The 23228-nt window shown below is 40.4% G+C and overlaps 1 protein-coding gene across 1 annotated transcript in view; it reads left to right on the forward strand.

The window, feature by feature from the left end:
- Nucleotides 1–4944: 4944 nt before the first annotated feature.
- Nucleotides 4945–23228, forward strand: part of ADARB2 (adenosine deaminase, RNA specific B2 (inactive)) — a 304235-nt gene continuing 285951 nt past the window's right edge. Inside the window, exon 1 of the mRNA XM_027686967.1 lies at nt 4945–5578. Within this exon, the coding sequence (XP_027542768.1) occupies nt 5479–5578 (100 nt within the window). The 5' untranslated portion in view covers nt 4945–5478. The remainder of the gene's footprint in view (nt 5579–23228) is intronic.

Genomic DNA, 23228 nt, shown 5'->3' on the forward strand with positions numbered 1-23228 from the left:
AGAAAGTGGATGGGGACACTGGGTACAGAAAGAAATCTGTACAATGGAGGCCTTCCAGAAGGTCTGTGAACAAGTTAATCCCATAACAACAAACTATGACCAGTCTGGGCTGGGACTGAAACATCCAAAAGCAGAATGAGTTTCAGACATCTCTACTTTGGGGACACTTTCATTCCATGTTTTTGTTCAGTTTATTACAAACACAGGAAACACTATTAAAATCAAAACTGTTCCTGGTGATGAGCTGTATCTCTACTCCCCTCAAGAGTCAGAGCTGCTGAATTATGTTTTAATATGCCCATACAAACATCTTTTAGAAAGTTTTGTTCCATCCCCAGTGACTGCTTCTGGTTTGTGTGGCATATACAGTCTTACTAATTACAATGATTTACAGTCTTTGGCATCTAGGTATTTTCCCCATTAGAGAGACTATTGTCTAAGCAGCTTTGAAATGTTTACCTCATGCTCATCAGGGAGTTGGACATTGCTTATTGTTGGCGTGTTGCACAGTGAACCCACATCAGGCTAGATATGGGATCTGGAAGAAATGAGGTGGGAGGTGGAGCTTCTCCTGTGGGAGATGAAACTGGGCTGTTGTGGCTTATCCATAGCAGAGAATACTGCATCCCAAATTCCTTCCGTCCTGTTGCAGTTTATTGAGGGGGCAAAATCCTCTTAGGGTTGCCTTAACCTCCATCTACACAGTACCACAGTGTTACCCAGCCTGGGCTATTTCACGTGCAGGAATATGCAAAGCAGAGAGGAGAACCTGTCTGCAGTGAGGCATTTTTCTGGCAAACTTGATACACCGAATATGGATCCCTACCCTCATTGCTTCATCACCATCCTGTGATGTTTGGCCCCAAAGCTAAAGTGGCTTTTCCTGAAAATAACCACACTGACAGCTCCTTGTAAGTAGGGCAAGAGTGGATTAGTGCAGGCATTTTGCGGCAGAAGGCTCTGGAGTCTCACCTGCACAGCCACACGATTGCATTTGTGTCCTGCTTTAACGCCCTTGAGCATCTTTTATCTTCTAAATTCTAAAGGCCTTTTTTTTTCTCTACCTACACAGGCAAGAGGGAGCAAAAGCAAACAGAAATGGGATTGAGGGGATGGGAGAAAAATAGTGGCTGCTGCATCCCTGTCCCCTCTCAGGAGCCTATAGGGTATGTCTGCTCCCAAGCAGCAAATTGCAAAGGTCTCTACCGTGGTCTGCTGCTTGCAGTATCCACAGTTCCTTAGGGAATGGACAGTGCAGCTGGAAGCAGGGAACCTGGCAGCCAGATGGCCTCTTCTTCAAGAGTTTGTGCATATTCTGGGAAGTGCAGAGTCTGGACCTTGCTTCTTCCACTTGCTGCGCTGCTCAGCAGGACCTTTTTTGCTCTGGGAGGAGCACCCTCTGCAAATGCTGCAACATTCTTTGGTACATTTGCTGGGACATCTTAGCTGTTCAGCATCACTTTACATATTTGCACTTCTGCAAGTTCAATGTAGCATTTTTTTTTTTGTTTCACTTACAATTTTTGTATTATTATGTCACTGAAAATCAAGCTACTCCACATTTTAAAAGATAGAGGGATAAGGATAAAATGCATCTCACATCTATTAAACTTCATCTAAATAGGTTTTCATGGAAAAAGTACTGGCCACCCATACTACACACGGGCTTAGTATTCAGATTTTGATAACTTTTCCAAAGATTTTTTCCTAAAGTTGCTCATTTGAAGTACTTAGCTGAAATAAGGGTGGGCTGCTTTTTTTTCGGTTAGTTTCATTTTTCTCCATTTATGTTGATTACTAACTCTACACTATATTGCTTAGGCATGGAAATTTAAACAGTAATGTATAATTAAGGTGTGCAACCTGGCATCCAATTTCATACTCTCTCTCTCCGTCATACTCTTATAGTCACCATCAGTCTTCCAGTTAATAAACTATTTGGACTGCCCTTCAGCTCTCCTCTTTTGAGAGAACCTGAGTGAAGTGAATTGTCACAAATCCTGCAAAGCTTGGACTTCTTGCTTGGGTACCTCCAGCACAGAGAGAGACCTGTCTACCTCACAAGAACAGGAATAGAGGTTTTGATGTACTGTCTGGGATAAGTGTTTGCGGTGGGTCATGAGTGGAGTCACAGCTCCCCAGACAGCACAGGGAAGAGGCGTTCACATCAGGACATATACCTTAAACCCTCCTACCTGTCTGATTCACCTAGGCCTGAGTAGGTGTCTGTGCATTGGCGTGATGTGCATTTCTCCACAGGCTGTAAGTCAAGGTGTGTGAAGTTATGTCTTTAGAACAAGTCTGAAATATTTCTGTTTGAGGGTAGCAGAGAACAGTCTGAACTATTTCAGTTTGAAGGAAGTTCGAGTTATAATCACAACAACCTCCACAGTTTGTTTGCCCATGGAGATGGAAAAAATCCTCAGATGCTTTACTTAATGAAAAGGAGCATGGAATACCACTAATGATCATTACCCGGGCATTGAGGAACAGCCATCATTTCTGTGGGATTGTAAAACTGTCAAGTGCATTGGTCAATAGTAGATATAAGCACATAACTGAGAGAGAGATGGTGTTATTTTATAACTTAGCTTTTTCCCACCTCAATGATACCGGTTTTGCATTTCCTAGATTGAGTTTATGTCACTTTACCATAGTGCTTGAAAACATGTACATGTTTGCCTGAGAGGAGAAACAGACCCAGTTGTGTGGGACTGGTAACCTTGTATTTAAGTCAAAAAAAGCCTGTTGAAACAGGGTACATCACTGGGTAAAGAAGCCAACTCCTTCCATCGTGGAGAACAAAATGAATAAGCACAGCCCATTGAAGGAATCTTATTGACCTTGTAGATTGATAGTGTAAAGAAAAGAACTGTCTTTTACCTCTCCTTGTGGCCAAGGGAAGCCCTTCCAACAGCATGACTTCAACTGTCTTCATGTGTTTGCCAATCCTGAAACCAGCCTAGGAGGGAGCTATGCCTCAATATAGCTCAGCTGTTGCTAATGTCGCCTTGATGATACTTTCTCAGAACGGTGCCTAGAACTGAAGAGCAGTTCATGCAACTTGTAGCACTGAATAAAAATTTCTGAGAATTCATGGTTTTTCAGGTTGGCTTGGAAGCATAACTTCTCTAGGGATCAGCAGTCCAGTCTATCTTCTTAACATGTTAGATCCCAGTCATTTTGAGAGCATGTTAACAAAATGTTATCAGAAATAAAGCCTTCAGAAACTTTAATGTGTTGAGCTTGAGGCCACTCCTAAAAATGAATGAATGTCCAAGGATACTCATTTTCCTTCTAATTGGATCTTGCTTCTCTTTTAGATCCCTACTGGAGAGAGCATAGATTGGTACTGAAGCATAGAAGACAGTTGTCTAAATCTGGCTTCTAAACTGAGTGACTTAAATTCCAGACTGGTCAGAAGGGTGTTTGTGCAGTTGAACATGCAGTTGTGTTTTATCACAGCAGTACTACTTCACATAAAGCTACAAGTTTTTGCCGCATTAATAGATGAGGGTCAGCTGTGGTCAGGACAACAGAAATCAAAAGGAAAAGGGGACAAAGGTTAAAGGTTGAAGGCTCAAGTTGAAAATAAAAAAATACAGATCACCTCTCTGTTCTCCTGCAGACAAGTTTTTATCCCTGATATCTATCTGAAATAGACAGAAGCACTTCTAAAGAGATGTTTACTTAAGCCGTGTAGCAGTTTGGATGACGTGTACGTTGCAAAAAAAACCTCTGCCAGTAACCTGTAAAAACTAGGCAAGTAAAAACCAGGCAAGTAAAAACCTACTTTCACGCAGAGCTTCCTGAACTATATCTGACATTCAAGCAATGCGGGTCTGAATTCTCAGTCTCTCTTACGTTAGCTGTTAAGACGGGAGGGCAGTTTCCCCCTGTGCTTTGTGCTGTGCCACAAAGCGAGGGTATATAGGGCCTTCTAACCATATGCAACCTGCTCCGCGGAGGACAGAGGGTCCAAGAGGTGACATTGTCTTGTCACACCTGAGTTATCCAAACCATGGTTTAATGAGGACTTCTAGAGACTTTTATGGAAGTATTCTTAGTTAGTTAGTTTAAAAATCTGTAACACATAGCTCTGCCTCATCCAAAAATTACAGAAGCCTGTATACCAGCCAAACACAGAGGGTTTCTAATAGCTGGGAGAGTTGCAGTGGAAGTGGTGAGCAGCAGGAGCCAGGTAACCTACATTCCAACAAGAGGAAGTTTTAGATTAAAGGAGTTCTGATAAACAGGGGTTTGCTATGCTCCTCCAGCCAACTACAAATGCAGTAGGCACTAATGATGGCATTAATTATTTAATATAATTTTCTTTGATATTCTTCCATTTTCTACTCACTACCTAAGTTTCCAGATATGTGTGTTTAAATGAGATAATAACTAAGGTCCTGTAACTTAAAGCAGTATCTTATCTGTTGTGTACCCTGGCTTTTTGTAATGAACATGTAATGCTTTGTAGTCAAGCTTTTCAGAGGAATGCTGTTGTCATCTTTCCTCTCTGTAAAAGCCCCTCTGCTCCCGACACTTTAATTGCACAGTTGCCTAAATGAGGCACTGCAGAGTGTTAATGTATGAGTCTGAGCAACAACACACTCCTCTTTTCACAGAGCTTTTGCCCTTGATCGTGAATGTAACAGAGCACGTACCTTAAAAATAACTGGAGATTCAAGGGGAATCTCTACACTTATCCTCTTGCATAAGGTTTGTTGACACAGGGATCCTTCAACAGTAACTCATGTTCTTTCTCTGGGAATAATAAGCATCGCAATTAGTGAACTAGTTAATAACTGTGTGGTTGGGGAGGACAGCAGAGGCATTTCTGTGTATGTGAAAGCGGAGTGTTCAGTGTCCACATGGTCTAACGCAGACAAAAAAAAAAAAAAAAAGAAAAGAACAGGCTTGAAATCCTGCCTAGAGCCTCCCTTCTTGCAAGCTGCCCCTCCGGCTTTTCCCCGACGAAGGGGCAGGATGTTTTCATTCCCTCCATGGCCATTCTCCCTCGCTTTCTCCCGGGAGCCGGGCACAGCCGGCAGCCCCGGGGGAGAGGAGTTTGGGGGCGAGGGCTGGCGGAGCTGATGTCAGCGCCGGGCGGCGGGAGCGATTGGGCTGCGGGAGACTTTGCAGCAGCAAATCCGCCCCCCTCGCCCCCCCCTCCCACCCCCGCACCATCGTCTTCAAAGCGGCCGGTGCCCAGCAACTCGCAGAGGTGCAAAAAGTGGGCGCGGGGCCGGCAGAGCCGCGGCGGCGCCCCCGGGCATCGCCCCGGCCGGGCCCGGCACGTCGGGGCGGAGGCGCGACCCTCCCGCGGCGGCGGCAGCGCCGAGCGGAGCCGAGGCACAGCCCCGCCACAACCCCGCCGGCCCGACCCACCGCCCTATAAAAGCCGCCTCCAGAAAAGAGGAGAAACTCCGCGGGAGGAGAACACCTCGGCGCGGTGCTGCTCGCTGAGGTACCGGCATGACATCCGTCCTGGGCAGCGGCAGGGCGTCGGGAGGACCGAGCGGGCAGCTGAGATGCAAGTCCAAGAGAAGGAGGAGGAGGAGATCAAAGAGGAAAGGTAAGAGAGGCGGTTTTTTTCTTCTTCTTCTTTTTTTTTTTTTCTTCCTTTTCCCACTCTCTCTGCCTGCCTCCTGCACAGCATCGGCTGCTCCCGGGTTTATTGTCAATGTGCCCGGCGCTCGCTGCCCCGACGGCCGGGGTGGGGCGGGCTGTGCCTTCCCCGCCACCAGCGGGGCCGAGAGGGGCTCCCACTGCCACCACGGCCGGGCAGAGCCCGCTCCCGTCCCCTCGTTGTGTCGGGCCGAGGCTGAACCCCACGGGTGTGCCTGCGGGGGGGCTCGGCAGGCACCGTCCAAGGCAGGGTGGTGCAGCGGAGCTGTCCGGGGGCTCCGCCAGCCCCGGCTCTGCCATCAGGTGCCACCAGTCTCCCCCCGAGCCGCCGGTGCCCGCGGGCAGGAGGTGCCGCTGCTTGGGCAGAGAGCGACGCGGAGCCCTCTGGGGCTGTCGCGCCCACCAAACTACTGGGTTTTTTTTAATTTTTTAGACGAGGCCCACCAAGTTGTTCTGTTTTGGTAGTGTTCCCTGTCCCTAAGTAAACCCCGGTTAGGAAGGCGCTAATTTGCCATAAGCAGGAAAAGTGAAGCTACAGTGTCATTGCGGACAGGAAATATGCCCTAGATAACAGCTCTTCGCAAGGCTGTCTGCTTTCTCCTGTAGAGGGGATGGCACACTACTGCCTGATTTTTGATGGTTTGCCTGCAAAAGCCGAAGTTAACAGGCTGTGAGCACTTAAAAGTAAAACAAACTGCTACGAGGAGTAGAGTGCCAGAGATGCCCAGCTGCAAGGCATTCGACTGCAGAGATGCAAAGTACGAGTGTTTGTCTAAGCAGTAAATATAATCTAATCTGTAATTGTCATCTTTATGTGGTACTCACACAAGTTTTAGTCAGCTAGTTCGCAAGCTGATGCTCTGGATACTCTGTTTCTCTTTCTGAGTCTAGAAAACCTAATTTGTAGGTACAATTAGCTAAGTGTCTCTTAATTATTGATTACGTTAAAGCCAGTAAGCGCGGTATTTAATAACTTTTCAGAAAAGTGTCAAAACCGCTTTTGTATAGTAAAGAGTAAAAAACAGTCAAATGCTAAATTCAAGACTGTATCATTTGATTGTCACTTTTTCATTTGTGAACTCTCTATATTCAAAATCATAGTAACAAAGAGTAACCTGCACACAAGTAGAAACAACAGACGCACAGATATATCGGGACTTCGAGTAAACGTGTAACCTTGACTTGTTACTCTGGACATTTAACACCTACACCTGGTGAGAAGGCTACCTTTTATTCTGTGTTAAGGAATAAATTTTAAAATGCTAAGAAAGAGCGAGCTCCCTTACTCAGTCCCTTTAAATTTCCTTGTACTCAAGTTTTGCTCTGCAGACTTTTTATATGCTGCTTTGTTCTAGCAAAACTACTTATCTAGGGAATTGCAAACTTAGCCTAGCTTTAGCTACCTCTACTTGGCTGGGAAGAAAGAGTAATTCATTAATCTCTGCAATGGAGGAAAGGTGCTTTGTTACGCAGGTAAATTATAAGTGTTAATTCTGTTTCTAAGAAGCAGATAAAAGTGAGGATCTTTCAATAAGACTTTTCTGATGCATCCTTTCTTGCTCTGTTTTGCCAAAACAAGGTGGAAGTTGAATGTCTTTAAAAAAAAAGAAAAAAAAAAACAATAAAAAGTTGCTCCACTGTAACTTAGTAGCTGACAGCTATTTGCAGAATGCACGGCTGGAGGTGAATGGCATTCCGGAAAGTGCTTGACTGACCAATATCAATAAGAATGTGCACTTGAAGAGTTCATTGTTTATTCCTCCGAATGTGCTATTGTAACCACTTTTCAAATAATGTAGTTGGTTAGTATACTAATTACAGGCTTGTGTTGGTATGATTTTTATTTTCTTTTCTATGTAATCACAGTATATATTCATAAATATACACATTCGTCTAAATTTGTGCTGGCAAAAAAAATCCTGTAACTTAGGCACACCCAGTATAAAACCTGTTGGATTTTACTATTATGTTACTTTATTTACTGACTATATATTTCTGCATTTTTTTTCCTGATGGCATCCAATGAAAAGGTGTTGTTTAACAGACTATCCTGGAAACTAGTCAAGACAATGTTTATTAGGCTTGTAAATTACTGTGTCTTTATGAGAATGGTTATGGGCCCCACTCTTTTGCAGGTTTGATCTATTTACTAAATTGTGAAAAATCTTTGCAGAGAGTTAGACCAAAGACACTTGCCTTTAAATATTCTCCAGCACATACTTTGTTGTTTATAGCAGGACTGCTTTTAGTAGATGCTTTAAAGTATATCTAGGCATATATGTTTACACATACACACGGAGAGATACCTATGGACATGTGTAAACAAAGAAATTCACTATGGTGTTAAATTTAAATTATTAGACAGACTAAGGAAAGGACATTATCTGTCAAATCCCCAATCCTTAAGGAGATGGACTCAACAAATTATTTATACAACTTAATATATTTTATTACATTACATATGAACTGTGCTTAAAACCAGGTTGAGACACCACCTGATAGAATATATAGTAATGTGCAGCAGTAGAAACAATTGTTATTTTCTATTTAATAGCATTGCTTATCCTCATCTGATTTATTTTCCATCTTCTCAGTCGTATTTTTTGTTCTGGTTAGTGTGAATTATAAATTACTGTGCCTGAGTATAAGCACTTCACTCTGTTTCTTTTATAATAAGAACTTCACTCCGTTTCTTTTATACCTGGATGCTCTGTTTTAGGAGTTTCCTGGGGGCAGAAAGCAAGTTCAAGCAAGGAAAGCAAACAGTGTTCTCTGAATAGCTGAATTTCCTCATGCCTTTAACCTAAAAAACCAATAATAAACATGTGCTGCAAGAATCAGAGAGAGAGATGATTTCTGTATATGCAAATCAAGCACTGAAAAGTGTAGGACACTGAGTATGATTCCAGCGTACAATAATTAATTTGCATGTATCTTATTTTTATGCTTATGAAATCCCACAACCTTTTCAGTATAAAGATCCTGCCTTGAAGACTTAACAATAAATGTCCATGCAATGAATGTCATATTCCAAGCATATATTTGCAGAGTGATTTCACTCAGTTTTACACCCTATACAGAATATGTGCTAAAAAGCTAAAATGTGAATATGCAGAGCTATTTGATAAATTAGTACAGGTAGAAATATTTTCATTTTCATTTAGAAAATAAGTGTGATAACTCCCAATGGGAAGTAAGTATCTTAATTTTTCAAAGACCTAATGAAAAATAAATACAGATGCTTATGAGATCATCTGCATACTAATTCTGTGTAGGAGCAGTAATAGATATTTTATATTTTTCTGTCTCTCTGTTCGTTTGGTTGGTTTTGTGGGTTTTTTAATCTATGTGTACAAAATGACCAGAGGTTAGAAAACTATGCCTAATATTTTAGAGTGATCCATTTAAAATTTTTAGGTTTTTATAGGCAGTTACCGTGTTTGTGGGTTCTTGTTGTGTTTTCTGCAGGGCTCTGGAATATGGCAGAGTACTGGCAGAACTCAGCACAGCGGCCTCAGCACGGCTTGTGCCGACTTCATAGCCTGTGGTATAGATTTTGAAAACATGGCTTGTTCCAAGATAAGTGATTACAAGCAGACCAAACAACAGCAGAGTTGCCATTTACTGATAATACTAAAAAGGCTACACTTCAGCAGCCTGCAGCATCTTTTTAGAAATCAACATATAGACAGTAAGTATGAAATGGGTGATTGGATATATACCCATTCTGAGTGATTTTCCAGTACGAGAGAACAAATAAGTCACCTTATTTGTAATGCTTTTTATAGAGCGAATGAATAAAGTTAATTACTGGAAACAGGAGAGGGCATCAGGTATCCCTGATGTAGTAGAAAGCCATGGCTGAGGTCGCTGCGGATACAATGGGACACGAAATAAGAGTTGACAGAATAAACTAAATAAGGGCAGCAAATTGGTGAGAGAGGCAAAACGATTGTGAAATGAAATTCCATGAAAAATTAATGAAATAGAAAGATTGTACTGTAGATGAAGGGAGGAAACCAGCTTGGTTCTTCATCATCCTGCAATGCCAAAGTAATAAATGAGTGTGTTTCATCTTGGCGAAGTTCAGGGACACAACTCCTTCCCTACAAAAGGATTGCGTTGTGCTTCAAGACGTGTTCCGCTTATCTTGTGCCCTGACAGCTCGAGAGGAAGGGACTGGATTTGGTGATAAAATTAAATTGATTAAACCTTTATCCATCATCTAATTTGGTAGCTTTCTTTATCCTTTTCTTTTTTACTATTACCTCCAATTTCTGGTGATCCGTGTAATGACAGCAATTTGAGATAGCATCAAGGACATTAGCTACGATGACTGAACTTAAATTTAGAATAAAAATATGGGATTCATGAGTCCATATCTAAATAGCAGATGATTAGGTTATAGCAAAATTGAAACTTCCTAGCAACAGCATGTAATTATGAGGACAATGAAATGGTGTATTTTACTTTTAAGGAACAAAATATGTCAACTTTATCTCAAAAAAGTATTAATTATGTAAGTAGAAAAAGCACCGGTATGAATAGTGACCACATCTTACATGAACAATGATGTATATAGCCATTTTTATATTTCTGAACTCAGAAATCGTCAGATGTTTTGCTTTCTTCAGTGCCAAAACGCAGGCATATAAAGCTAGTGGCAAAGAATCATACTGTTGGAAATTGCTTCATATGGCTTAAAATTTTGTAGCTTCTCCTTAGTGATTTTGGTAGTAAAATTCTCCCATAAGACGAGAGCTTTGCTTACGAGTTCCAGTTTAAGTGCTATTAATGGAGTTTTTAAAATACTTAAAGGCAGCCTTTTCTGAAGTGATACCCTACAAACTGAAAATACTGCACTAAAAATTACAGGTCAGATGAGATCGCTTTGTGAAATATCAATATTACTAAAGGTCTGTGCAAACTGTTTTCTTAGGTTCCTCTAACACCTTATAGTTTAGCAAGTCTCATTAAAAAAATGAACATGAGGGTATCTGTCTGATCTCTGTTGACTGTACTACTTTTGAATTACTGCTGGCCAATACTGTATAGGTTTTGTGAGTAGTAATGAACCTGAATTGATTCCTGTGTTTACAACTAACTATCTCTACAACCTTTCAGGCAGTTTCGCGTTTTTTCCATGTAAGTGATTAGTTATCCAGACAAAAAAGGCTGATATGCATCAGTAGATAGATCATTCTCAAGGCATCTTGGATGAACTTGAGGTTTTCTGTATAAAACCGCTCATTTTGCCTGCAAATTTTGTAGGTTCCAATAGTAACATGAAGTGCTTACCTTTCTGCTGTAGCTGACTTTTGTTCCCTGTTGTATGAATTTGAAATTAAGCAGCCAACCCAGAGGAGTTTTAACATCATATTGTGATATATAACATTAAAAAGACTGCTTTGTTAACTGGCAGAAGCAGCTTGTCAACCCATACTAATAGGCAACCCTCCCTGAGTCATAAAATAGCCAAATTTAATGGTTTAACAGAAAGTATTAGATGGATGGAGTTATTGTTATTCAGTCAGTCTAGAATTTCTTACTTCTTACAATGGATTTGAAACATGAGGATGTATTTTTGGGCCCTGGTTTAACAATACACACTCCAGACTAAGGACTGGACACTGCCACGGATGGTTTAATGAAAATTTCTGCCAAGTAAAGCGTGATAAGAAGGGGAGCACGGAGCAGGGCAGAGTGTGTGAAGAGCAGGATGGCTAATATTGAAGATATTACTGTGACATTAATGAATGAAAGGTGTATTTTCACTGGGCATATTTTGTTTCATTCTGGCTGATCTACATCCCAAATGTGTACTAGAAATAGTGAGGATTCAGAGACATATGGCGAAAGGGATTAGAAATGTGTAAAATTTCAGTAGAAGAAAATTGATAAGATTTATATTGTTTACTTTGGAGATAAATGTAAGAAAGAATATAGTAAACTCATATTAAAGATGGAAACATTATAAACAAGGTAAACAGGCTGTTCTGATTTATTCCTGATTTTTTTTTTTTATTTACAGAGACAGAGGCCTTTAAGGAAGCAGAATTTCAGCGTGTTTAATAGGAATGGAAGGACTTTTTCTGTTGAGACTGTATGTAGCTGGCCTGGAAAGTTTGTTCATTCAGGGTATGGAAAACAAAACTTATGTGTAGGAAGTTGAGGTATTTGATTAGCTCAGCTGAGACGCATGCTACAAAGTTTGATGCTCACTTCAGTGACTGTAGGCTTTGGCTTTAGGTAGGAAACATTAAGAAGGATTTAATTTTTTTAATATGAGATATGAATCCTCTTTTTCAGGAAATTATCTGACTCCTGACTTGCTTGGATTATGTGGAAAGGTGATTTGTAAGCAGTTTAATCGCTCCTGTTCACTGTGAGGCTTTTTGCACGATCCTGTTTCCCCAGCTGAAGCTGTAGCATGGCAGCGGTTCAGGAGGTGCCTTTCTGCTCGGCTTCACAGTGGTGGCGATGTGCATCCCTCCGCTCTGTGCCTCCCAAAACCAGGAACACAGCTGTGAGGAAGGCACGAACATTTCATTGGAATATTCCTGACAGCTTTTTAAGCCTCCTTCCTCTCCATTCCCACTCAACACCCCGCCTGGTGTATGTAAAAATAGACTGAAATTGAGACTGATTTCCAGGTTTTTACTTTGTCGCTGTAGTGAGGTAAGGAGGATAACAATAAAAATTAATTCTCACCCCTCCATTTCTTATTCTCTTGAAAAAAGAAACAAAAGGGTGGAATAAAAGGAGGGGTGAAAACAAACTTTACAAATACATGATGATTTATTAAGTAGAAAAAAATGACAGGTACTGTCGTGACTGCTAGTGCATCGTCATCAGATGAACATTGTGTTGCAGGGGATTACCCCTGCAAGCCATAGTCTGTGTTTTGTGAAAGGGTTTCTGCTGGGTTCAGGTTTGGTCCCAGTGCTGTAACAACTACTGCGTCTGATTTTGGAGTTGTGCCACTTGTGAGTCCTGTTTCTGAAACCTGCAGTACGTGCTGGTGGCGTTTTATGTGCAGTTCTGGAATGAGGTATGAGCAATAAGTAGATTTCAGCAAAATACTTCATGCTAAAGTGTGAAAATTTTTTTGCCCATTTCTTGTTCCTTGTAAGAGAAATGGTGCTCAAAATCATTAACAGAATCACCTTTCTCTAACTGCTAATGAAACATCAGTGTGAAGAGTCAAAACTGCTGTGAAGTGTGGGAAGAAATAAGTAGAATTTGACAGATATTTTATCTCCATCTTTGTAGAAAGAGATTTACACATAACTGATTTTATGCAATTGCTTGCTTCTTAGCACTTCTCAGAGACTATGAAATGGCTATTTATTCCTTAAATAGTGAGGTTTATCAAATATAAAATGATGGCTATCAAGCCAACTGTAATAATGTGTTACCTTGGCATAAGGCCTGATTCTGCTGCCCCTACTCATGGTAAAATTGAAATTGAAACTTCTCAGTATGAGTCAGGGTGGCAGAACTCTGTTGCTGTATAAATTTGGGTCTGTGCCTTAATATATAGGTACATATTTACATTTTTGTGTGAAATACAGACTTTTCTTTCTGTCTAGCTGTATGAAGTGAATTACTGTAATAAACTCCAAGTTATATTATACAAAGGGTCTTAAAGCCTGTAGAGTTCAAAAATATTTACATGAGGGATTTTTATACTCCGTTGAAGTATTTTGTTTAGAGACGTAAAAATACACTCATATAATTTGTGTATTTATTCACATCCATCTATCCATACTGTATGAAATTGTAATTTTAAAAATATATGTATAAACATTCTTATAATATCTGTGTGTGGTCTTTCTCTGTGTAATACCAGTAGTCTTATGGACAAATCACAAAGGCACAACTGCACAAGAATTATAAGATTTTTTTTTCTTTTTGAGTGAGAAAGAAAGAAATGAAAGAAACTCCTTATAAGCCAGATTTTTTAGGATATTTCTACATTCCATTTGGGCAGGCATGTTTTTTGAGTAGCTAGGTAATTCAGTATGGTGAAAACAGATGTTTATGCCAGTAATAGTAATGTTGGGGAACTCCAAACCTTTACCAAAAAGGTCCTAAGTTTCTTTGTGTGCTGATCTTTCTCCAGCTGAATGTTATGGAAGGACTAACATAAATGGGAGCAGAAGCCAACTTTGAGGTCATGCTCCATATTACATCCATGTCAGCAGCCCTGCCGCAAACCACCAGACAAAATGCCTATGTATTCTTGGATTCTTGAACAAAACTTATCTGAAATCAATTTTCATTAGCTGATTTCCAGGTTGTAGTTTCCCTTCCTCATGCCAATCATGAATTGCTATTTAGATGTCTATATGAATGATGATTTTGGGAAGCAAGGGCAGAGCCGCAGTGGTCGGTGTTGCCTCATTGTTGAGCAGTAATTAAATTGGAACTCAGCTCTTGCTGCTCTTGGATTTAGGAGTTTAAAAGAAACAGAACAAAAAGGGAATGTTCTCACTGACAGCAGGTTTCCTCCAGCTGCAACTGCTTCAAAGATTATTGATTGATCCATGTTTATCATTTATTTATGCTAAAGCATCTGATCCGTGTCTGTAAACTCCGTTGTTTCTAAAATCAAGGTACTTGACTTGTTTGCAATTCACATTTATAATGATCAATTTTTACAGCTGTGCAACAGAGGTTTGCTTTAGCTGGTGCTGTGTCCACAAAGAGCACTTTTTGTGCCTCCAGCTGAAATCCAGGAGCACAAATCATTTGATGATGTGGGGGTATTTTTAATAAAAAATTTCACTGTGCGAAGTCTTTAGATTTCCTACACAGGAAGAAGAGGGAATATACAGTGTTCAAGCATAAATGTGAATCATTTCAGTTCCGCCAGAACAAGTCAAAAGCTAATCTTTCTAGGTTATCTTGTACCCTGTTATATACTTTTAAAATGAAATTTTATCTCTGCACTCATTTTGCTAAAAAAAAAAAGAAAAAGAATTTTGGATCTTTTTCATGTTACAGCACAAGGTGTAAACCGCAAGGTATAAACTGCAAGGTAGAAACAGGCAGTAAGTTACTAATAGTACCAGTTACCAGAAAATGGTTATTAGGTGTCAAAAAAAAAACCCAAAAAACACAGGGATTTAAAAAAAATGTAAATTGTTTTTTGAGTAGCCAGAAATGAAATAGCCTTTTGAAGTTAGATGTCTGGTTTGTAATAGATGTAGTTTAAAAGAACACTGCTTTATAGATTGGTTAGCCTAGGAACATTTTTAAGCAGGTGATACATTCTGCTTAAGTGGAGTAAGAAGCCATAGACTTCTTACAAAGATGTTTTGTCAGATTTTCCTGAAGGCTACCAGTGAATTCCTTATTAAATTTATACTTTTCTGATGTAAGGCACATTGGAGTATTTTCCCTGACAGTGGCTAAGATCATCCTTCTCTTCAGATAATTCCAACTCATCCCAGACAGCAGGGACTCTTATTGCCCAGAGTTAATAGAAGTGCATCAGTGTAATCATACTGGGTACATGCTCAAACTATTTATGAAAAGTTGCTATTAACTTTCACAGACAGAGAGGCCACATTAGCCCAGTTTACAGAGAGGGAAATTGAGTCAGTCAATAAATCTGTTGCAGAATTAATTAGCAAGAGGTAGAAATTCAGTAGCCTCTTGCTCCAGTTTCAAGTTTCAAATGAACCTGGCTCTAGTTCGTACCTATCTTTGCTGTAGCTGTATGACATCTGTGGTTGGATCACTTTACTTGGGTTTGTCATTGTGAGTTACTTGTGTGACGTGGCAGGTCTCTGGGAGCTGCTCATTCCAAGGTGACCAGTGTGCCGGGCTGCACGCTGTTGTCAGGGCTCACAGGCAGGAGCAGGTATAATCCCTGCCTGCAAGGCAACCTGTGTAGTTGTTTGCAAAGCAGCTCTACCTGGTGATGTTGGAAAGAAGAGGGCTTTTTATTTATCTATCTATTTGTATGTAAACAGAGGCATGGGATCTGAGTCTTCCTTGGTGTTAAATCACATTTGCATTTGGGTTTCTGGAGGGCTTTTGATTTGTCCCAGAATGGCTTGTTGTACATGCTGAGGGTGAGGTTTCTATGTGGCAAAGTTTGTATTAAAAAGGCAACTCTTTCTTCAGTATTAAGCAGCGCATTGCTGACAAATTCGCAGAATAACTCCAGCTTTGTAACATACAATACTTCCTTCAGATGTTACAAGAATTTGCTTATGGAATTAATTGAAACTACTACAGATTTCCTTTTTTTTTTTCTTTAATGAGATTCATCCTTTTAGGTGAATAATTTAATTTCAGAAGAATTAAATATTATCTAAATGTCATAACCTTCGTTTCCATTAAAAATCACAGTAACAAACCCTATATTTGTACCTTGCCTGTAGTTCATCAATTCTGTTTATGCATGAACTTCTTGGAATACTATGAGACTATTCTACTTTAGCTAAACCCACTGTAAATTCACTCTACTCCTTAACAGTTATTCTTTGAATAAAATGTGGTAGACAATTCTTGAGATGAAAAAAGCACCAAGCATTTGTTTCTGAGTCTAGGAAAGTAGTGCTAAAAGTTAAAAATAATTAAATAAAATCTATTCCTTATGCATTATTACTTTAATTTTGCTTCAAAATACTACAAACCCTCATAAAGTGTCTCCAAAATTAACTGAAAGCAAGCAGCAACAAATTACACTGTTTCGGGTCTTGTAGAGTGCTGTTTTAACGGGAATATGAATTACACGCTAGAGCAGCCATCAATCTACTGTTAGTGATAAAAAAGGCAACCACAAAGGCTCCAAAAATAAAATAAAAGTGTATGTAACCCTAAAAATCCATGTTTACCACATATTTTCATGTTTTGAATGTGTTTCTTCTTTACCAAAATGCCCATCTCTTTCCTCTCCTTCTTTTATTTGTATCCTCACCTATTGAAGCAGCTGTTATTCATACAAATTATGAAAATGAAAGTATATGTGAGATTGGTGCCTGGATTGGACCGATAAATCATCAAAGGTCTTTGGGGTAACGTATGGCCTTGGTTCAGCAAAATCACTTCTTCAGTCATTCTACTGCTGCTCAGAAAAGCGGTAAATAATAAGTAACAAGATCTGCATACAAATGTGCAGGTGCTTTGGGTTTTTTTTGTGGAATCAGAAACTGGATGAGAAGTTACTATTATTTTCCTAAAAATTTTCTACATACAAAAGAATTTATAATGCACTTATTTGCCAGCATATATATTTTTAGGACTCATTCTATCTTAGCATATCCAAACTGATCTTGCTACCACTTCCTGAGCTGCCTAGATGTTTCTCTGACACTGGCATGTAAAGTTTTTTTCTGTGCTGTTTAGGCAGAAATGGGAGACAGCAAAAAGTAAAGGTAAGAGGCTGAGACTATTATTTTAATGGCCATTATAGCAAACACAACGTGAGCATGGTATGCAGGCAGTTGATTGGAAAGAATGGCTTGTAAAACTTGGTTAATTTTGTTAATCTTGCTAATCCTGGTTTCCAATAACTTTCTTTTTGTTGGTTTGCCCCATACTACAGTGTTGCATACGCTGGTGTCAGGCACATACCTGTGTGCAGATGTATTCATGCACAGGCCTTGTACAGGCAGTCACCTGAATTTCCATCTGTCGTTTCCCTGTGCCCCAACAGGTATCAGTGAGTCTGCGCATTGTAGAGGAGATGGTGATGACTCACAGAAACCCACATGGCAAAAAGAGACTTCAGTCATCATCAGCTCAGGTTTTGCAGAGAGATGAAGTACAGGTGGGCAGGCAAACTACAGGCACCAGGAGATGTGATGCTCTCAGCACATCTGTGGCCAAAAGCGTGGCTTAAGGGTAGAAAAAGTACATCTCCCTGACCAAATATAGGAAACTGTTTCCATCAGCCCTTTCCAGCAGACAGCTTGCCTCTGCTGAATGTTGACAACATATTATATAAATTTCCCTGCAACAGCTTGTTTCAGAAACTTTCCCCAGTAATGTAGATTAAGTTAGAATTTTGTTATGACTGCTGTAATGCATATTCATTAGATAAAAGCCCAGACAATTACTGTGATAGTTTCACTAGCAGGTGGAGTATGTTTTAGGATTTGTTGGGCATGGGATTTGCTGGAATAATCTAAGACAAATTTGGGGGATTATTTTTCCAATGAAAATAATTTTGTATGAAAAGTGCGAATGTAAGCAGATTTGAAGGTGATTTCATTATGGTTTTACATTATTTTTCTTTTACAATTTTAAATCTAGAATAAGTTCATACTTTGAACAAATGCAGGTCTCTCAAAGCAAGCAATAAACCACACAAATAAATGCTACCTTAGTAATATTGTTTAAAATTGCATAAATTGTAAGCAGCAGTATTTCTAAAGGGATATCACTATTGCATTAATTTTCCAAAGCCAGAAAAGAGCTAGAGAAAAATATTTTCTATCTTCATTTGTATAATGTTCACTTTCATCCGTTAAGGTTACAGATTAATTTTTGTTGAGTAGATGTTATTACAGCAAATATGCATGCATCAACATTGTTGAGAATTTGGAAACAAAAGTACCATTTCCTTTATTCTTTCCAGTAGAAAAGAGAGAAAGATTGAGAGCAGAATCAAGATGAAAAGAACAGAAGCCTGATCCTACCCTTTTAGATAGGAATCTTTCTTTTTCTGGAGCACCAGGCCCTATAGTTTATAGGACCTTCATCCCATAGGTCATTCTCATATTGGTGGTCTCATTGTCTTCAGTGAAGATTGATCTTGATGATAATTTTTGTAGGGGTTGGGGTCATGCTAACTGGCACTATCAGTAGTGAATCAGTGCCAAATTAGAGTTTCAAAAAGTAAACAAGGAAGTTAAAACTTCACACTCAGGAGAGCACTTTAGTTCATCCCTACAGCACAGCATCAGATTTAACATTAAAGGAGGTTTAAAAATACACTTGCCTAGCACAGAAGTTATCAGTCTAGACTCCCCATCTGTTGAATGCCTTACAAGTATCAGTAGCACTTCAGTATCTGACTTAAAAAGAAATCACAATGTAAAAATGCTAATAATTTCTCTATGTCGTTTTGTTACTAATGGAACTTCAAAGATACAAATGCATATGTTTATATTCAATTTCTATGTATATAATTAAACACACAGACTCTCCAGTACTGTGCATATTAATGTGCCAATATGTGTTGCAGCAACATGCATATTAACCTACATGGATATTTATGTAAAGGGCTGAACTCAATGGAAGTTCTGTCTTGGGCTTCTTAAGGAGCTTGGATCAAACTCTGTATTTTTTTTAAATAAGCATTGGAGCAAATTTCCAGGAATTTATTTAATTCATAATGCTGTCTTTTTGTTGTTGTAGTTGGTTTTTAATTCTTAAGCACAGGTTTTTTTGTGAGCTGCATCATTTTCACCGGCCTGTGTAGAGATGTTTCTCTGTTGACAGAGCTGCTTCTCTAACCTCCTTTGTCTTTCTTGCTTTCAGTGTGTTTTAATCATGCTCTCTAATCCCCTATGCCATTATAACTGATTAATTAGCAAACCTTCACATTCAGGCTCTGAATTTTCCTCTTAGGCTCAGACCATTTATAATCTCAGCTGAAAAGACAAGATTGAACATCTGCCTTGTATTTAATCTCTTTGCATCTTGTACCCATCATGATTATTGTTTGCTCTTTATTATAACTGGGGGTTTTAAGGGTGAAATGTTACATTCTGCATTATCTGGACTCATAGGCTGAAAATAAATCCATGCAGATGGGCCATAGGGAAATAATGAAAGTTAAGGAGTCCACAACTCATGTTCTTTTGTAGAATTTGGGACATTAGATGTCCATTTTTTCCAAGAATTAACTTGAAGGACCTGTGGGTGGAAAAAAGGATCATGGTAGATGAATTGTTTCTTTCCAAAATTTATTTTGCAAAGATGTGGCATAGAAACGTACATACATTTGTATACTTACAAAAAATAAACAAATCCAACATTTTCATCCAGTTCTCAGGTGCCAAAATCTATGGTTTTCAGAAAATCCCGTTAAGGAACCAGCAGCTATCCCAGCTACTGGTGACAGTGAAAGGACCACCCTCCTTCAGAAGTTTAATTCTGAGCTTCCCTCGACTCCTTGTCAAGATTTCCACGTGAGGCCTGTTTGCTCATAGCTTCTGCAGGGAGCATTTTTCCCCAGTGCACTTGCTGTGCATGTTTTTTGATGTAGTTGGGTTTGCGATTTTGAGGGATTGAAGGGAGATCAAGTACCCGTTTGTCATTACCTATTTCCAGCTGGAAACCTTGGGATGGCAAGCTTTCTCTCCCCCCTCACTGACTCCCAGCATGAAGAGATAGTGGAAGAGAAATTTTTCCAATGCATTGTACATTTTTCAACACGGGTACAAGAGTGGCGACTAAAATAGTTTCTTTGCTCATCCCACCTACTCTCCTTTCACCGTCTCAAACACCAGGTAACATCACAGGGAGGATTTTTTTTCCTCCAAAAGGAACTATCTGTCTCCAAGTGTCTCATAATTTATGCAGAAATTGCTTGTTTCTCCTTTCTGCTGCAGCTGATACCCACCATGTCATGTGCATCCAGAGCACTGTGTTGTCTTTGGCCTGAACTGGGCCACGGGGCGTGTTCAGGCTCCCCAATACATAAATTCTTACATAAGTTAGATGGTGTCACTCAGCTGCTGGGCTCTCTTGCAAGTACACATTTGTGTTATTCATGTAATCTGAGCCTTTCAAAATCTGTGACAGCTCCAAACATCTTGCAATAGCGTTCCTGCAGGTTTGAGAATGATACTAATAATAGCAGTATAATATAGTTATAAATATTTTCATTATGGAAATATAAGAGGAAAGAAAACAGCTAAAGTCAGTTACTTTTTTAACTGATTTTTTTATTTCCTTCAGGACTTTGGGTGATCTTTGTAGGTATTAGATTAAAAAGTAATTTCAAACATGAATAAGAAATAACATGTGCAGAAAACTTCATTTCTGCTAGAATTAGCAATGTGAAGCACCTTTCTGGGGCTCTGACTCCAGTCTGCCAGTTTCCCACAGAGTGCAGAACAAGTGTGGCTGAGACCAATGGAGCCCATGAAGCATTTTGAAATAGTCTCTAGCATTCATTTCTTTCCCCAAGAAGAACTAATTTTAAATATTCCAGGAGGCCTTTCAGGAGAAATGGCAACTTCCTCTTCTGACTGCCTCTTTATTCTCCTCTCTCGCAGATGTTTGTTCACTTACAGCTTTGTATTGCCCAGATGCATTGCTCTCTTCTCAGTTTCCAGCTGGTCCCTTTAGCTGCTGTCTTTGGACAGCAATGTATCAGCAAGGAGCAGATGAGACTGATGTGACTTAGGCTGAATTTTGGGACAAGTGTTCTTTAAAAGATGCAATGTCTCAAGAAGTGGTAGGGCTCAGGGGAGATGCAAGACCCCACCTATGACAATCTGTCTGCCAGAGGGAGAGCTGATGTAAAACTCACACCCGAGACACTCACCTATGTCACCTTCTGCACATGTTTCTTTTACAAAGAAGTCTATGAACTCTGTGTGTGTCTGTCCAGGGTACAAGTCAGGGTGCTTGGCTTGGCATGTGCTAGATTGCTGCTGAAATGTTGGGCTCAGAATGGTCCAAACAGCAGCCAGTTCTGCTGGATGTGCTCACCTGAATCTGTGAGAGATGCAATACTAGAAAGTCACACAGCCCTGTTTCCTCTAAGTCTCCTGGTGGAATGGTAAGAGTGCAGTGGCCTGTTGGTCCCCCCAGCCCTATCAGCAAGGAAGATCTGTGTCTTAGCTGATGTTTTTCTGGGGTTTGGGGGAAGGTTCACACACTTGCAAAATGGATTTCCTCTAAATGAAGCTCTATTCTGAAATTGGCAATGCTGACAGTTAAAATTAGCTTCTCCTTTATTACTAGGACATATTTTTAGGCCCTAATTCATGTCTCATGTGAATGCAGTCCTCCCACTCCCACATTGGGAGAACTGAACTGGAGTCTGAGGGCTGTGCGTTACATTTTCCAGAAATAGGTGCAACCCAAGATTCTGAATATTTACATTCTTTCCCTTTTAAAAAATGCAACCACTGGTTTTAGGCCTGTATATGGGTTTAAAATAGTTAAAAACTAAAGTAGAAGCTGTTAACCTTTGGGGGTTTTGTCACTCCATCCTATTTTTATTTTGGTTGCATGAAGGGAAATTTGTCTTAGTTTTCATCTAGATGCTGCAAACTGCAAGAGTATAGGCCCAATTCCTATTAAAATACTTTAAGTGTCTCCCGTTTTTCACCCTCTCCTCTGCATCTCCAGAGCCACAGCTCTAGTCACCTCTAAGCCCATCCACCTTCAGCAGCCAGTGTGAGACCTGGTCCAGCAGTACACTGACATTGCCATCCTGTCAGATCATCTGCAGCCACTGTTCATGGGGGTCAGTTGCTAAAAATTCTCTTGTGGGAGCCTTAATGTGCAGCAAGGGCAGGGTCTGGCCTTCGGAGGAGGTTCCAGTTGGTGCCATCAGGTGGCAGTGAGGGGATTTTGGAGACGAAGTTTGATCCCACCACAGCCTGGGAGGCAGAGATGGCTGAGCAAGCTGGCAAGTAATTGGAACTGTGGGTGCCGTGGAGGGGGCCTGTGATGCCAGAGCCCCTGCCCTTTTGCCAGCATCCTCACCCCCCTGCCAGCACCCCTGAGGACATGGTCCCGGATAGCTGGGTCAGCATCAGGGGTTGTGAACAAGGAGTTCAGTGGAACCCCACTCATTAAAAGCCCTGCTAATGCCATTTAACAAGCTGTCCAGCTAGGTGAAGGACTCCAATGAGGATGGGAGTTTATTTACTGTGGAAATGCGGCCCCTGTTCCCCTTAGGGCTGGGTCAAGGGGAAGTAGCAGTCTGTGCCTGCCTATTGGGGCCCTGTCCTGCCCTCCGTGGCTATGATGTGTTCTTTGTCTGCTTTCAGGTGTTGCTGACCTCCACTGAGTGTTTCTGGGTTTCATGCTGTGCTGGCAGACAAAGTGGGTGACCTTGCAACCTGTACCCCCAGGAGCTGCCCTTAAGTGTGCATGCCTTCCATCTGGAGGGATGCCTGAGCCCAGGTATTGCAGGAATGGGCCCTCAAGGACACATCAGAGCAGCCATAGACTCCTGATGGAGAGTGCTCTGACCTTTGACATTGTCTGTGACCATGTGCTCTTACCTGGTACATCCATTTTGAGGAGCAGAGAAACAGGATTGTATCAATCTAGAGTGTGTCAGGAAGGCTGTCCCAGCATCTCTGCACCAGGAAGGCAAGCCAAGTCAAGAAAGGTCTGTTTACTGCCACTCCACAAATTATAAATGGTGTAAAATATGAATGTTTTGCCACAGAACGGGGATGGAATTACAGATCAAATAAAATCCAAAGTCATTATTTTATTTTAAAAAATTATCAAGTCTCTTATTCTGTCAGCATATTCTGCAGACTAAATGATCAAGCCAATAACCACCATCTTGAAAAAGAAAAGAAAAAAAGGTATATAAAGTTTGGGAGAGATCTGTTTCATACCATTACATAAATAAGGCAAAATAAATGAGACAT

Source organism: Neopelma chrysocephalum, unplaced genomic scaffold, assembly GCF_003984885.1.
Source record: "Neopelma chrysocephalum unplaced genomic scaffold, ASM398488v2 Primary Assembly neopelma1_72, whole genome shotgun sequence".
NCBI classification, from domain to species: domain Eukaryota; kingdom Metazoa; phylum Chordata; class Aves; order Passeriformes; family Pipridae; genus Neopelma; species Neopelma chrysocephalum.